General features: G+C 41.0%; 1 protein-coding gene across 14 annotated transcripts in view; it reads left to right on the forward strand.

The window, feature by feature from the left end:
* The window catches only part of EYA3 (EYA transcriptional coactivator and phosphatase 3), a 101088-nt gene extending 87659 nt beyond the window's left edge, over positions 1–13429 (forward strand). For all 14 annotated transcript variants that reach the window (XM_070510601.1, XM_014853610.3, XM_014853614.3 and 11 more), the window contains 2 exons: positions 7618–7718; positions 9772–13429. In XM_070510601.1, the coding sequence (XP_070366702.1) occupies positions 7618–7718; positions 9772–9852 (182 nt within the window). In that variant the 3' untranslated portion in view covers positions 9853–13429. The remainder of the gene's footprint in view (positions 1–7617; positions 7719–9771) is intronic.
* The last annotated feature ends 2463 nt before the right edge of the window (positions 13430–15892 follow it).

The raw sequence follows: 15892 nt of genomic DNA on the forward strand, positions 1-15892 counted from the left end.
ACTTCCTACTTATGATGCTATGATTATTTACCAATCCCTCTGTTAGACACTTTATATATATCTGTAATCCTCACAGCAATTTTCTCCTGATACTACTGATGAGGCAGTTTAAGCTTAGCAGTTATATACCTTTCTCAAGGCTTCACAGCTAGTAACTTACATAAACAGAATTCAAATCCAAGTCTGTTGGACTTAAAACTTATCATACTCTATCCTTTTATAATATAATATTTGAAAGAACGTAATATCTAGTTTAGAAATCTACTTTTGCCTTGTTTAAAATTTCTCTTTCTCTTTCACAGAGAGAGCACTGCAGTATAGTATAATAGAAAAAACACTAGATTAAAAATCCAGGACTAAGCTGTGTGCTTAAAAATGGTCAAATCTCTTATACCCATTAAGATCGCTGCTAAGTGTTGGCGAGGATATGGAAAAATTGGAACCCTTGTGCACTGTTGATGGGATTGTAAAATGGTGCAACTGCTATGGAAAACAGTATGATGGTTCCTCAAAAAATTAAAAATAGAATTATCATATAATCCAGCAATCCTACTTCTGGGTATATATCCAAAGGAATTGAAAACAGGATCGCAAAGAAATATTTGCACACCTGTGTTAAGAACATTATTCACAATTACTAAGTGGTAGAAGCAACCCAAATATCCATCAAATGAACGGATAAAGAAAATGTGATCTATACATACGGTGGGATATTGTTCAGCCTTAAAAGGGAAGGAAATTCTGTCACATTCTACCTCATGTGTCATCTTTGAAGACATTATGCTAAGTGAAGTAAGCTAATCACAAAAAGACAAATACCATATGTTTCCACTTATGTAAGGTACCTAGAGTAGTCAAATTCATAGGAACAGGAAGTAGAATGGTGGTTAACAGGGATGTTGGGGAAGGGGAGATAGGGAGTTGTTGTTTAATGGGTATAGAATTTCAGTTTTGCAAATGAAAAAGTTCTGGAGATATGTACAACAATGTGAGTACACTTAACACTACTGAAATGTACATTTAAAAATGGTTAAGATGGTAAATTCTATGCTGTGTGTTTTTTACCACAATTTTTTGAAAAGGCAAAAAAAAAAAAAAAAAAGATAGGATTCAAGTCCCAGCTGCCTGTCTTACTGGCTCTTATTTTAGGCAAATTACTTTATCTCTTGAGCCTTAGTTTTCTCATGTGAAATGAGAAACTACTAGAGAGGTTGTGAAAATCAGATAAGACTGTGTATATGAAGGTACTTCTTAACTCCTAAAAATATTTTCAGTACCAAGTATAGGAAGTAGGTACTCAATAAATATTCGCTTAATAAATTGGCACCACATTTATACAAAACCAGCTAGTTCTGCTGGTAAGTCAGTAGAATGTCTGACTAATCCTTATGTGCTGCACATGGTCCACGGAAAGGAATATGACCACCATCTCCTTACCCCTGCAGACCATTTAGTCTGTGCTTACGGTTCCTACTTCCCCACTGTGGCAAAGGAGAGGGTCCTGAAGTTTGAAGATGAGCTATGGTTACTCATTTTTTAATCTACTACGTGCCTATTGATCAGCTTTCTCCATAAAAAATAGGTTTGATTTTTTTTATACCCCAAGATCTATGGAAGTTACAAGCCTACCAAGTCCTATTTACATTTATTTTTCTTCATTCACCAAATGTTTGTTGGTCACCTTTTATGTGCAAGGCATTTTTCTAGGTACTGGGGATACAGCAGTGATCAAAAATGACAAAAATTCTTTCCCCTTGTGGGTGAAAACAGTCAGTAAACAAGGAAGTAAGTATAACAAACTATGTCAGATGGTGATAAATGCTGTGGATAAAAATCAATCAGGGAGAGAAGGCCGTGTTTTAAATAGGGTAGTTAGGGAAGGCATCAATGAAAAGCTCTCTTTTAAGCAAAGACCTAAAGGAGGTGAGGGAGTTAGCCAGTAGCATTTACAGGGGGAAGGAACATGCCAAGGACAGGGAACAGCAAGTGGGCAAGGTTGGAGGCATGTTCAGGGAAGAGCCAGGGGGGAAGAATGTTGAGAAATGAAGTCACAGAGCTCAAAGGAGAGGGTGAGGAGGTACCACAGGCCCTTAGAGATTATCCTAAAGACTTTGACTTTTATTCTGCTGAGATGCTATTTTAAGGTTTTGAGCAGAAGTGACAAGATCTGACTTACACATTAAACAGATCAGTCAGGCTGCTATGTAGAGTCTTGAGGAGGATAGCTGGAAGTCAAGTTAGGAGATTATTGTAATAATCCACAGGTGGCGTTGAACCATGGTAGTAGCAATGGAGTTTGAGAAGTCATCAGTTACTGGATATATTAAGAAGGCAGAGCTGACAGGATTTGCTGATAGTTTGGATGTGGGGTGTGAAAGAAAAAGAAGTAAAGGGTGACTCCAAGGATTTTGGCCTAAGCAACTGAACGGGTGAAGATGTCATTTACTGAGATGGTGAAGGCTATGGTAGAAAGATTATGAGTTTAGTTTTGGACATTAACTTTGAAATAATTATTAGACAGCCAAGTGGAAATATCAAGTAGGCAATTGGATATCTGATTCTGGAAGTCTAAGGAGAGGTACTGGCTGGAGATTAGTAATTGGGAGTTCTTTGTGTACATGTGATCTTAGGAATAGGATCATAGGAATGAGTGCAGATGAAGAAGAATAGAGGTCTAAGAACTAAGCCCCGGGGCCCTCTAATATTTAAATGTTTGGATCTTAAGATGGAATCAGCAAAAGTGTCAGAAGGAAAGGTATATGAGGTAGGAAGAAAACAGGGAGAATGGTGTCTTGAAAGATGATGGAAGGGAAATTGATCAGCTCTATCAGATGTTGCTGATGGGTCAAATAAGACCTGGAGATTGAATGTCTTCAGCTACATGGAGGCCATTAATAATTGAATGTCTTCACCTACATGGAGGCCATTAATAATTTTGACATGCAGTTTGAGTGAAGTGATGGGCATGAAACCCTAATTGGAATGGGTTTCAGAGAGAATGAGAAGAGAGGAGCTGGAGAAGGCAACTATATGACAATACTTGAGAAGAGTCCTGTTGTGAAGAAGCAAGAAATGAGGCGGTAACTGGAGGGGTATATTGGCTTTAGTGGATTTTCAAACATAAGAAAAATTTTAACAAGTTTATATGCATATGGAAATGACCCACTAGATGAGGAAAGATGATAATGGTGCCTGCTATGTGTCAGACATTGCCAAGGCACTGGGAATATAGCAGTGACAAAATCCTTTGTCCTCTTGGAACTTACCTCCAATCACTGGTGCTAGGATAATTGGGTTATCCATATGGGGAAAAAAGCAGGATTGTATTCCTTCTTTACACTGTTGGCAAAAATAAATTCCAGGTGGATAAAAAAACTTAGCACAAAAAGCAAATATTTTTAGAAGAAAATAAAGAATAGTATGTGTATGACCTTAAGGTAGGGAAGGATCTCATTTAAAAGACCCCCAAAATAGTACAAAAAGAACAAAAAATGATCATTTTGTTTGCATGAAGCTTTCAATTCTATATACAATGAAAGATGACATAAAGTGACAAGACAAGCCACAGACTGGGAGAAGATATTTGCAACACATTTACTTGTTAATTACTACACAGAATCTATAAAGAACTCCTGCAAATCAATAAGCAACAAACCAGGTAATAGAAAAGTAGGCAGAAACCTTGAAACAGCCAGTTTGCAGAAAAGGAAACCCAAATTGTCAGTAAACATATGATAGATTCCTTAACCTCATCAATTAAGGATCTGCAAATTATGGAAATGCAATTTAAAATGTGATGCAATTCCCGTTTATTAGATTGACAGAAATTTAAATCTGATAGTGCCAAACTTTATCAAGGAAATGGGAACACTTATTCTGCACATAGTATTAAAAATAGATATAACTCTTTTTGGAGAACAGTATGTCAATGTCTAGTCAAGTTTGAGGGGTGCATAACCGTACGATCAAGCAATTCCACTTTTAGGTATACATACTTTAGTGCAGGGATCTGCAGACTATAACCCATGTGCGAAATTCTGCCCACTGCTTGTTTTTGTAAAGTTTTATCAAAACAGCCATGCCCAGTTGTTTCCATAGCTACTTTCACACTACAGTAGCAGAGTTGAATAGTTGCATCAAAGATCATGTGGCCTGCAAAGCCTGAAATATGTAATGTCTGACTCTTCACAGAAAAGTTTGCCAGCCTCTGCCCTTGAGTAATTCTCATGTGCACAAAGAGACATATATAAGGATTTTTTTGATGCCATATTGCTCCTAATAGAAAATAATTGGAAACAACCTGTCTGTGAACAGAAAATGGATCAATAGATCTGTTCATACAATGGAGTACCATATAGCAGTTAAAAGTGAATGAACTAAAATTACATCTATCCATAAGGATTAATATGAAAAACAATGTTGAACACAAAAAACACATTGCAGATAGATATATACAGTATATAACATTTATATAAAGGTTAAAAATGTTCACAACAATACCATATATTGTTTATGAATATATACTCACAAAGAAAAAGGAGAGGAGAAGCATAACGTCAGGTAGGGGGTACATAGGAAGCTTCAAATAAATCTGTAATATCTCATTCATATATTTTTTTATCTAAAGCAACTACAAAGTGTTGAGATTTGACAAAGCTGGGTTGGTGGTAGGAATACAGGCATTTATTTTTATTACTCTCCCTTTTTTGTATGTTGAATTATTTCATTTACAAGAGATTTAGGGGAGGAATATATCTAATGTGTCCCCTCCCCCCCTTTCAGATTTTGCTATTGCTGCCACTGCTTTACTGTGCATTTCACAAGAACCCAGAGCACTCACTAAGCCTCCCCACACCTGAAAGGTAGATTTTCTGTAGGGCTTGTTATACTGAGTCCTGGCACCCAAAGCCTCATCAAACTAATGGTGATGATTTTATTCCCTCTGACACTGTGTGTGCTTATTTGGTAATTTTCCTCAGCCTCATTTATATCCAGAGCTAATTTGCGAAGCTTTGGTGGTACCTGGCACCATAGTAGCCAGTGAGAGGCTTGAGGCTTTTCTTCACAGAACTGTGAAATGGGAGCAAGGAGAGGAAATATTTGTTCAGCTTCTCTGAAATGATTTCAGAATTGTGGTGATCTTGGACTTTAAAGAGAATTCTCAAAATCATTTCTGAAAATGTGTTTGGTAGGGGAAACCCAGGAACCTAATGCTCTCCAAAGGCTTGGTTGGTTTTGCAGTTGTAGATTCAATTGTTTGACATTTGGTAAGCTGACTAGTCGTTGGCCTTATCCTCCTGAACATGAAAGCTCATCTCCAGGATTGTTTTGAGAGTGTAAAATGGAGGAAATATATTTACCAACTGTATTAGAGTCATTTTTTCATGTAGCTGCTTCTTTGCTTTGAGCTGTTAATAACTCTCTCAGTCTCTTAATCCTTTCAGAGGAGACATTCCTAAGTGTATTTTATCCTTGATCATTACATGTTAGGCCATGAAAACATCTCTATGTCCTTGTCCTCTAAATATGAGACATTCGCCTTATTGGGTCTTAGGAAAAAGTCTAAAATCTGACTTTTTTTTTTTTCTATAGGCAGATGATAAATTGACTGTGGGTCTAGCAGAGGTTGGCTTAGGTTGTAAGGATGTAGTGGTTGGAATAGAATTAGACAAAGAACTCTTAAACACTTTGAACATAACAAAATAAGAATTCATTATTAGTTGAATTATTTAATGTTTGAATTCAGCCTCAAGACAGGGACTACAGTCATCTACTGAATCATTTGTGAGATTAATATGCATTCATTCTGCAAACATCAGTTGAATGCCTGGTAAGAATGTAAGTCATGACAGTGCTATTGTAAAATGTTAGCACTGAAAGGGATTTAAGTTCACCTAAGCCAAACCTTGTATTTTAAGTGGGAGACTGAAGCCCAAAGTGGACTAGAGTCTCGTCCAGGTGACTAGTTCATCTGGTTTGAGGTGTCACTTGGGCTAGGGATGTCCAAGACTTGCAGTTGCTTAGATGTGCCAGGCAGGACTTCTGAGTATGGATGTGTAGGTTCTTGTCAATTATGATGTAGTCATCTTAGATTTGTGTATTTATTACAACAGTTTTCCAGCAGATGGCATTCAAGTGCCTAGAGGAGGAGGAGGCACTTTTTTCTCATTCACACAGGAACTCTAGTGCTCAGTCTCTGGATCTGGCAAGAAGAAAGGATGCGAAGGTTAATGGATCAGGATGAAGAAGGAAGCAGAGTTAGGACCTTGCTTAACTGAAGAAGGTGGCAGAAGCAGGGGAATAAAGTATAAAGAGTCGGTGAAGAAAGAGCAAGGGAAATAATTTCCTTTTTGTTTGCTAGTGCAAATAAAGTGTCTTTTCCTACAGCAATATCATCTGTGTATGTTTTAAGTGTTGTTTCCAGATGGGATTTGAATTTTGATACCCTGCCACATACATCAGATAGATACTCAGAGCTGTCTGCAGTGGATTTATTTATTTTATTTATTTTTATTTTTTTGAGGAAGATTCGCCCTGAGCTAACTACTGCCAATCCTCCTCTTTTTGCTGAGGAAGACTGGCCCTGAGCTAACATCCATGTCCATCTTCCTCTACTTTATACGTGGGACGCCTACCAAAGCATGGCTTTTGCCAGGTAGTGCCATGTCTGCACCCGGGATCTGAACTGGTGAACCCCGGGCCGCCGAGAAGCAGAGTGTGCGAACTTAACTGCTGTGCCACCGGGCCGGCCCCTGCAGTGGATTTAAATCATCCATTTAATTTCAGTGATAGATTATCTCAGTTGTAGTTACAATAGACAATAATGAGGAAATTCTGGATGTGACAAATGTTGCTGCTATATTCTTGAGTACTCTGGGGCTCCTCCCCTGCTGAAAGACATAAGGCCCATGCCTAGGACCATTTCTGGAAAATGAAGAGTTAGAGGGAAGTGGCTGTTTGCCTATTACTTATTACTAACAAGAAATCAGGGTCTTATGCTTTCACTTCTCTTTCCTACACTAAAATAGTTCTCCCTCAGAAATCATCCTTTCATCATGGCACAATGGCCAGAACCTAGACTTGGAATCAGGAACCCAAAGTCTAGCCACTAGCTTGTTTGTGATGTGGGGCAAGTCACTAATCCCTTGGGCCCCATTTTCATCTGTAAAATAGGGAATGGTACCATCTCGCTGGATTATTTTGAGAATTAAATGAAAGAATAACTTGAAAACTGCTTCGTAAGCTGTAAAGTACAGGAGAATGGAAGAGGGAGGCGGTGTGCGCAGCTTTCACACTGCCTTAGCCTCCCGTTTGTGAAAATTCTCCCACGCTAAGATCTTAGGGACTTTACCTTCGATGAGAACATTAAAATAACTTAGAAAGCACTATGCTTAAAAAGTCTGGTGGTGTTGTTTTGACGGCACAATTTCACATTCTTTGGGCAGGGGGCCTACTGGATCTCTAGCTGCCAGCCCTACTCCCCGCCAAGCAGATTACATGAACTGCGACTTATTTTGTCTAAGCATAGGCAGGTCAGTCTTGGAGCAGCCCTTTTCTTTGGTGTTGAAAAAAAGATGGGGAGGAATGTACTAATAGGAAATTTCTTTTTCTCATCAGGTAAGGAGAGCTGCTTTGAGAGAATTGTGTCAAGATTTGGAAAGAAAGTCACATATGTAGTGATTGGAGATGGACGAGATGAAGAAATTGCAGCCAAACAGGTAACCATGGTAAAGAAAATAGTCTATGTAGGAATGCATGGAGCAGTTAGAAAAATGGTAAAACTCAGAAATCTTAGCAATCTGTTGTGCCTTTGCAGTGTTTTCTCTTCTTCTTCTTCCACTCCCATTTTTCTTTAAAGAAGAGAAAGAGGGTCATTTTTTTCCCCAAATGGAGTTTTCCTTATAAGTTGTTAGGTCCTCCCCTTTTCCCTCCTCCCTGCCTCTCAAAAATCTGAAAATCTTTCAGCCCTGCTACAGAGACCCCCATCATTAAACCTAATGTGGGCCCCATCTTCCATCTTCATCTTAGAGGGCAATACCTTCTCAAGAGCATGAGACTTGACTATAAAAAGGTAAATCTTTCTGATTTTCCAGGCTTCTGATTCTCAAAGTCGAGTATAGTCAATTGGGAGTTGCTTAGAGAAAGTCCTTGCTTCTGAGCCCTGGAAAGATTGTTCTGATGTTAGCTTCCTCACTATGCAGGTCCCAACTCCAGGTCATCCCTTCTTAATACAGGAAACAGTAGATGAAAGACTCTTGGCTATGGAATCTAAAATCAGACGGGTTCAGATCTCATCCATTTACTAGCTGTGTGACTTTGGACAATTTACTTATCTTCTTCAAGTTTCCTCATCTGCAAATGGACCTTCAGAAGTTCTTTTCCTCTTTACCCCAGTTTTTCCAGCCTCTCTTATTTCTTGGATGTGAAGGCAATGAGTTGGCAACTAGGACCACCTATCCCGATTCTCTTCATCCAGTTAACATACAAACTTTCAGCAACTATTAATGAACTATGAGATTGGTAATCAGGTGGTATTATTACCTCATTTTTCATTTTTTCATTTGGCACTTTATGTAGCAATTCAAGGACCTGTATTTTTTTTTTTTTTTTTTTTTTTTTTTACATGTTATCTCTGAAGCTTTGATTCTAAAGTGCTTGTTGGCCCTCTGGAGAAGACATCAGTGGATGTAGGCATTAGTGCTTCTTGGTCTGAAGAAGAAGGGAGTGGGAGAGATAAAGAACAATTCAAGTCATTAGTAGAATTGGTGTCTCTAAGCTGATGCTTGTAATCGTCTACCACTGGAAATCATATCTCCATTGGAAAATACCTTAGAGCTCTATCCAATTCAACCTCTACGCTGTGAGGGATCTTTTCTGCAGCCTCTTTGACACAAGACTTTCTAGTCCTTGCTTGAATATACTCAAGGATAGGAGACTGCGTCCCATGTATCCTGTTCTCTTGTGGGGTCAATCCAAGCTGTTAGGATGTGCCTCCTTCCATTGAACTAAAATTTCTCTCTCTAATTTTCACATCCTCGTCCTAGTCTGGCACTCCTGAGCATAACATAACAAGTCTGCTTCCCATTCTGTATATTAAAAGCTCTTTAAATATTATGTTTGAGCAATAGGCTTGAGAAAACACTGAGCTACCTGCCAAAAGAACTGTTCTAGGACTTTAGTATTCTGGGTAACTTGCAACCAATTTGAGCAAGACATCAGTAAAGCTAATCTCCTTCAGCTTCATAGAACATGATTTCCAACACTTGAACTTTTCAAAGCCATTATTTAAAATACAGCTTCCAGAACAGCACAGTATTCTGGATGTGATTCTGACCACATAATAAATAGGATTATCATTTCCCAGATCTGTATGTTCTGCATCTTGGTCGTGGACAAGATTTGGGCCTTGTAGCTCTGAAACTTAGAGGAAATTGACCATCTGTAAGAAAACATAATATTATATTACTAATTTCTTGTGTGGGTCATTTTATTTGATCCCAAAGATTCTCTGTAGTAGCTGGAACAAGATACATCTCATAAAAGCAAGAGTTACCACTGAACTCTAAAAAAATCTCTCAAATTTATAAAGTGTCCTATAGTGTACAGAGTCCTTATACATAAAACTTAATTTATCCCTTTGACAGCCCTGTGAGGTAGCCAGGAGCAGAGGGGGTTACCAAGTACGTTGGGGAGAAGTCTGGAGGAAGGGGTATGGGTAAATATAAGCTCCCAAAAGAAGTTGGGTTAACCAGCTGTCCCCCTCTCTTCCAGCACAACATGCCTTTCTGGAGAATCACAAACCATGGAGACCTGGTGTCCCTCCACCAGGCTTTGGAGCTTGATTTTCTCTAAGAACTGGAATGAAGAGCTTCCCCATGAGCTCCTTTTCACTCCTGAAGGGAGCTAGAGACTGGAACCAACTGGGAAATCTCTCTCTCTCTTTCTCCATGGAATGCTGGCGAGAACACAATCCGAACCAACAGCTGCGAGGGACAAAGCTTGTTTTTGCTAAGAGGAGCTGCAGCCCCATGTTCGTCCTCGTGCAGAAGCGGGAGACATTTGGATTGAGAGAGAACATAGACTCACTGCAGCTACAGTGCTTTGAATTCTTCTGTTTTTTGTTTTGTTTTATTTTGTTTCAAAAAATGAAGAAAAGGAAATTCTTGGGGCGGTTGCACTCTTAGTCCATGACCAGATTGAGAACTGCTATTAACTTGTGGTGATAAGATAAATGCGGCGGACTTTTCTAATAACATCTCTTGCAGTCTTTCTAATTTCTTAGCTGTAGGACATATTCCCAGTGAATGTGTATGTTATTTTTATAGGCAAGGGTCTGGTCTCTGAAGCAGCTTTTCCCTCCTTTCTTTTTCTAGCAAGAAAGGGGTGTGTAAACTTTCCTTGGAAAATAGTAATTGAAATATCTAAAATACCTCTCTGTGACGGTCGCACCTCTTTAGCTGCTCCAGTGGTCTGCTCTCTAGGATGGTTTTCTTCCATTCTTCCATCTCCTAGTTTGCTGAACTGCGGGGCACTGGACACTGATTAACTTTAGACTTTGGTGTTTCCCATCCTAGAAGACTTAGTCCCCTTTCCAGTCGCTCTTCCCCTTTAACCAAATGGCACAACCCTAGAAACTCCTCCTCTTAGTAAATTGTAAGCCTTCAGCTTGTCTCTTCATTCGAAGACTGTGTCCCAGGGGGCTTACCTCCAAAGTGGAGAGAAAGGACTAAGGCTTCTTACGAATTTCTGCTTCTTTGGCTCTTGAAACAAGATTTCACCTTTTCCTCCTGCAGATGCTCACCCCTACGGCCTCCTTAGTCGTCAGTGCTAGGCTCTTGCCCCTTTCCTACCCTCTGTACTTCACATCACCTCTGTGCAGCTCTGGCCACCCCTGGGCTTTGGACCCAAGAATTTAAATCAGGTCTAAGAATTGGCTCATAACTACATTTTGGCAAAAACCACCAATGTATTTGACTTCCTTTGAAGTCCTAAAGGCCTATAAAGGGTATTCTGGGCATATATTTACCCAGATCTCTGAAACTAAAGAGATTGCTGTGATCAAAATCCAGTTTTCCTGTGGAACACCCTTTCTGCTTCTCAAATTCCATTCTAAAATGGGAAACCAGAAGGCCAGAAAGACATTCCTGATTTAAATGAGGGTATTGGACCCCCTGTTCCACGCCTGAAAACTTAACCCTGGGTCAAATGCAGGAATCTCTCTCTGCCTGGCCTCTGAGAAGAATGGCAGGTGCCAGGCACTGGTCCCATCCTTACAGCCCAGCTGTGTTTGTCGATGCTTCATCCTTCCAAGACCTACGTGGGCATCTGCTCAAGCAGGATAAACTTCCCTAGAGCTGAGGAAGTTCAGCCTCTCCCAGGCTGCACAGAGAAAGGTGATTATATAAGCATCTCAGAGAGATGCAGTCTGGGTCCTTAATAGGAGGCATCACTTGGCCAGCCCCAGCTGTAATTGCTTGTCCCCAGAGATTTGGCATATCCATTTCCAGAGACGTTGCAGCACCAGAAGCCAGACTCCTCCCAATGCTAGGTCACCCAGATAGCAGCAGAGAAAGGCAGGTATACACATTTCTCCAGAACTGAAGGAGAAAGTGCCTCATGACTCACAATTTTAGGGAAGAGGTTTGTGGAGAGGAGCTGAAGTCAGTGCTCATTGCTTAGCTGTCTTTTTGGCCTTGTTTCCATTGGTGGGGTCGGGGAGGGGATGGAGGTATATAGTCTGAGGCCAGCCCTCCCTGGTCTGTGTTCAGCATAGTTGCCCAGATGCTGCTCTGCCTTGCTTGACAATTGATCTTAGAAGACTCTAGGCTAGGTCTTTTCTTCCAGGCCCCAAGCCCTCCCTCTGCTAGCAGTATAGCTTTTGGTTTCTTGCCCTGGACACAGGCCACCCTGTTGGTGCTGTGCTTCAGGCTTGTGAGGCTGTGGAGTGGCACTGCCATCATGCACACAGGTCCCACACACCCACACTTCTCTCCCTGCCCTTTGGGAGAAGCTCTTTATCCCTAGAATATGATGCGGACTCCTTTTTCAATGGCCTTTTCTCTCCTGCCCTGAGCGCCCAGCTCAGGTCTTTGCAAAAGAAACTTGAAATTGGCTAAGAGAGGTGAGGAAGCTCTCTGAGCAGAGCAGCCTCTGTTCTTATTGTCACTGCCCTCATTTAGAGGGCAGACAGAAAGCGGGAGCTTCCTGGCTCCTCTTTCTAAAATGAATTGTCCAGGGAACACAGTGTTCCTCTTTGACCCTGTTTTCCTCCTCCCCAGCACAAAGATCTGGAAAGGAAAATAAGTGGGCAGCACCAAGAGCTGTTGGAAGCTGAGGGCCAAAGGATACTCTGGGTCCTTTCGTCAGCGGAAAAGCTGTCTTTACTAGAAAGAGTCCCAAATTAGCCACATGATGAGTCCTTCCCCACGCTGGGCACTGTGGGTTCCATGAGATGGGTCTGCACATTGCATGGTGAGAGCTCTCTCTAGTAGAGGATCTGGAGTTGTCAGGTGTGTCCTGGGTTTAAGAGGTGGCTTGACTTTCGAATGTAAAATTGACTGTGCCTTAGCATCACCCTGTCTCTACCCCTGGGGCAGATGGTGGTGACCAGGAGAATGGATGCCTGCTCCAGCTTTAGATGCCTATTTGGGCTGTTATTTGGTTTGGGGTCTTCCTGTCTTCTGCTCAAGTTGGGGGGCAAAGCTAGTGTCCCAGGAGACTTGTGCCACAGCTTGTTCGCAGTTTACACCATCTCAGCTTTAAAGTTCCAAGTAGAATCTGATTGGCAAGTTCCAGCTGCACCATAGAGAGCTTCTAGATGTTCACTACCTTGATAGCTGTCAGTGCCACTGAACCACGGGGAAGAGGAATATAGGGGCAGAGCCCTTATTCTGTTCTTCCTTTTCCTGGGAGAGCAGTGGTCTAAGCCAAGGGGTGATGAGCCTCCTCTCCTTGCTCCTGCAGAAAGGGGCAGTCAGGGCCCCTATTAAGCAGGCTTCTATTTCTTACCACTAAATTGATTGCCTTTTTCATCTAAAAATTGGAACTCCTCATATATTCATACTACAGAAGCCAAATCTGAATTCTGAGATTCTAAGATATCTTAAACGACGAGAGAAAATCTAGTTCTGTCCCATCTCCGATCGGCAGGCCCTCTGTCCCTTCCTCTCCTCTCGTCAGATAGCTCCAGCAAGCAAGGCTCCTTGGCTAGTTCCTAATGCACTGACAGGAGCCATCCCATTAAGGACGACTTCTACTCAAAACGTGACCCTCTGGACTTCAGATGCCTCATTTGGCAGGAAGAGGCATTGATTGGATTGGATATATTTATGTGACTGCGGGCATTCGTGGCTGTAGAGTCCTTGACCATAATGTTGTATGTAATGGGAACTATCTTATAAACTTGAAAAAATAAAGTTTTTATTTTCTATACAGTTTGCTCCTGTCTCTTTTCTGAATAGGATCAGCCCAGTTGCCCAGCTGAGTAGGGCTCCATATAAAATCTGAAGAACTCGTTAGAAAGATGGCACCCTTTCAGTAGCTGGGTCGTTAATTTCACCAAAAAATTAAAAACAGAAAATCTAAGGATCTGGTATAAATAAATGTTCATGGGATAATAAAAGATATTTTAAACTAACTTGCAAGGGAAAGTTTATCTCAACTGTTTCTAAAATATATTGCTTTTTAAAGTTTAGGTCTAGAATAATAGATTTCATTTGCTGTCAAATGTGCTGAAATTTATTAAAGAGAGAAGTCAATACCTTGCTGTGCTGAGCTTAAAATGCAAAAGCAATAAAACTGACAAATTGATATTAAGCCTTGTTTGATTTGACCTGATTTCATGTCACATCCATCAACTACTTTTCCTCCTTTCATTTCTTGAGATTTGGGTCTGACTGTCCCTCACTAGTCTGGAAAACAGTCAAGAAGAATCCTTTTGCGTTTTATTTCAATGAAGGAGACTAGAATTCGGTTTTAGTTTCCGAGTATTATACATGTCAGACTGTAAGATAAATTTCTCCCCAAATTAATTCCCCCAGAAAGAGGTGGTTGCCTTGTATTCTAGGCTTTAACTGTTTTCATCAGAATGTGCGCATTTTGAACCACACTGTAGGTGAAGCAAAGTTGTTAGTTGCTATGTCCTTACCTGGTCATAAATACAAGTATTAGAGTACTGATTGCTTTTCAAGCCCAAAGAGGAGACATTTCCATCTCCCCCCTCCGGTAAGTATAACATCTGTACATGTCTCAAAAATCTTTTGCTCGCAGGTAAGAATTAGTAATTCAGGAAGTTTTTTTATTCTTTAAAAACAGTTTTCTTGACATTTAAAACTTCCTGATGGGAATCTTCAAAGGAAATTTCTATTTGCAAGTAATGTCGCTCATCATTTTAAAATTCTTGATTCTGTAGACTTTAAAACTATATATACAAATGAAGTGACTGCTGGATTCCACAGCTTTTTAGGTAGTATACTATATACGTTGTTTGGATTTAATTACATATTACCATCATTTGACAATTTCATCTGGAAAGTATAGATGAGAGCTTAGCCAAAAAATTAAAAACACGTATTTTTGGATTTTCTCAGGGGAGAGTGGGGAATTGCCTAAAACACATCTTCTGTTTGGGCACATATGGCATCTCTCCTGAGCCTAATCTCCACATATGACAGGAAGAAGTGTGGGAAAGTAAACGTAGCAAACATTTTAGTGAAACCCTTAGGACCTATGTCTGAGGCTGGATTGAGCACTCAGCCCACCCTCTGGGCTCTCAACCCTTGATATTCTCTAAGAAAAATTATAATTTCACTTTTATGTGTGTGTTTAAATGTTTTCAATTAAAAGAACGGTAATTTTTCTGAGGCCATTATATCCTTTGAGATGATGAAGATAATGGTAGGTTTTATGCCCTTTCTGTTAAAGTTGGCAACCATGTTGGCCATTTTACTGGCCCATGAAATTTAAGTCTGGAAATCACGAGACTGAATGACCTTGGAGATCCTTTCTGCCTCTACCATTCTGTATGTGAAAAGTACCAGCAGCACCTTTCCAGAGCCTCTCCCTGCTCCCAAGCCTCATCTCTGTGTCATCCTTGTCTCCAGGCCTCTAGAGCGGCTACAAGCTCTTCATCCAGTCACTGCTGACTTGGTGTCTGGGATACAGGGCATCTGCGTGGCTCTCACCCTGACCTCCTTAGGGCGTATCAGTTTCTCAGGGAGGCCTTCCCCTGCCATTCTATGTAAAATTGCAACTCCCACCCACAACACACTCACAGTGTCCCTGTCCCCTTCCCTCCTTTACATTTCTTTTAGCCCTTAGCACTGTCGGATACATGGCAGACTATAAATTTTCCCCCAAATTAATTCCTCCAGAAAGAGGTGGTTGCTTTGTACTATAGGCATTAAATCTTTTCATCAGAATGTGCACATTTTGAACACACAGTGAAGCAAACTTGTTTGACTTGTCCTGTTTATCGTGCCTCCACTAGAATCAATGACTGACAGAACTGACACTATCCTGGGTCCTGTCACAGTGGTGACTGCAGCCTCTTCTGTCTCCAGTGCCCTTTTGCTGTTCCTTGTTTGTCCAAACCACACGCCTCCCAGAGCAGCAAAAGGTTCCACCTCCCAGGCACCGGTGCCCCCATGCACATCCCCAAGCCGCCACCTCACTCACACCCTCCAGGAGCTCCCAACAAAGAGAGCTTTCTTCACCTGGGCTCTCGTATTGACTTGCTGGAACTAAAGGTGTTTGTGGCTCCCCCTGCCAGGCCCAGCAGAGCTGGTTAGGAGCAGGCACCAGTCCGTCCAGATCTGGGTTCTGCCGACCACCTGAACCATCAACCCCACACTGGCTCACGGGCTCCGAAACTTGGGAACAAGGTGGAGAAGTC

This window comes from Equus asinus, chromosome 5 (genome assembly GCF_041296235.1).
Source record: "Equus asinus isolate D_3611 breed Donkey chromosome 5, EquAss-T2T_v2, whole genome shotgun sequence".
NCBI classification, from domain to species: Eukaryota; Metazoa; Chordata; class Mammalia; order Perissodactyla; family Equidae; genus Equus; species Equus asinus.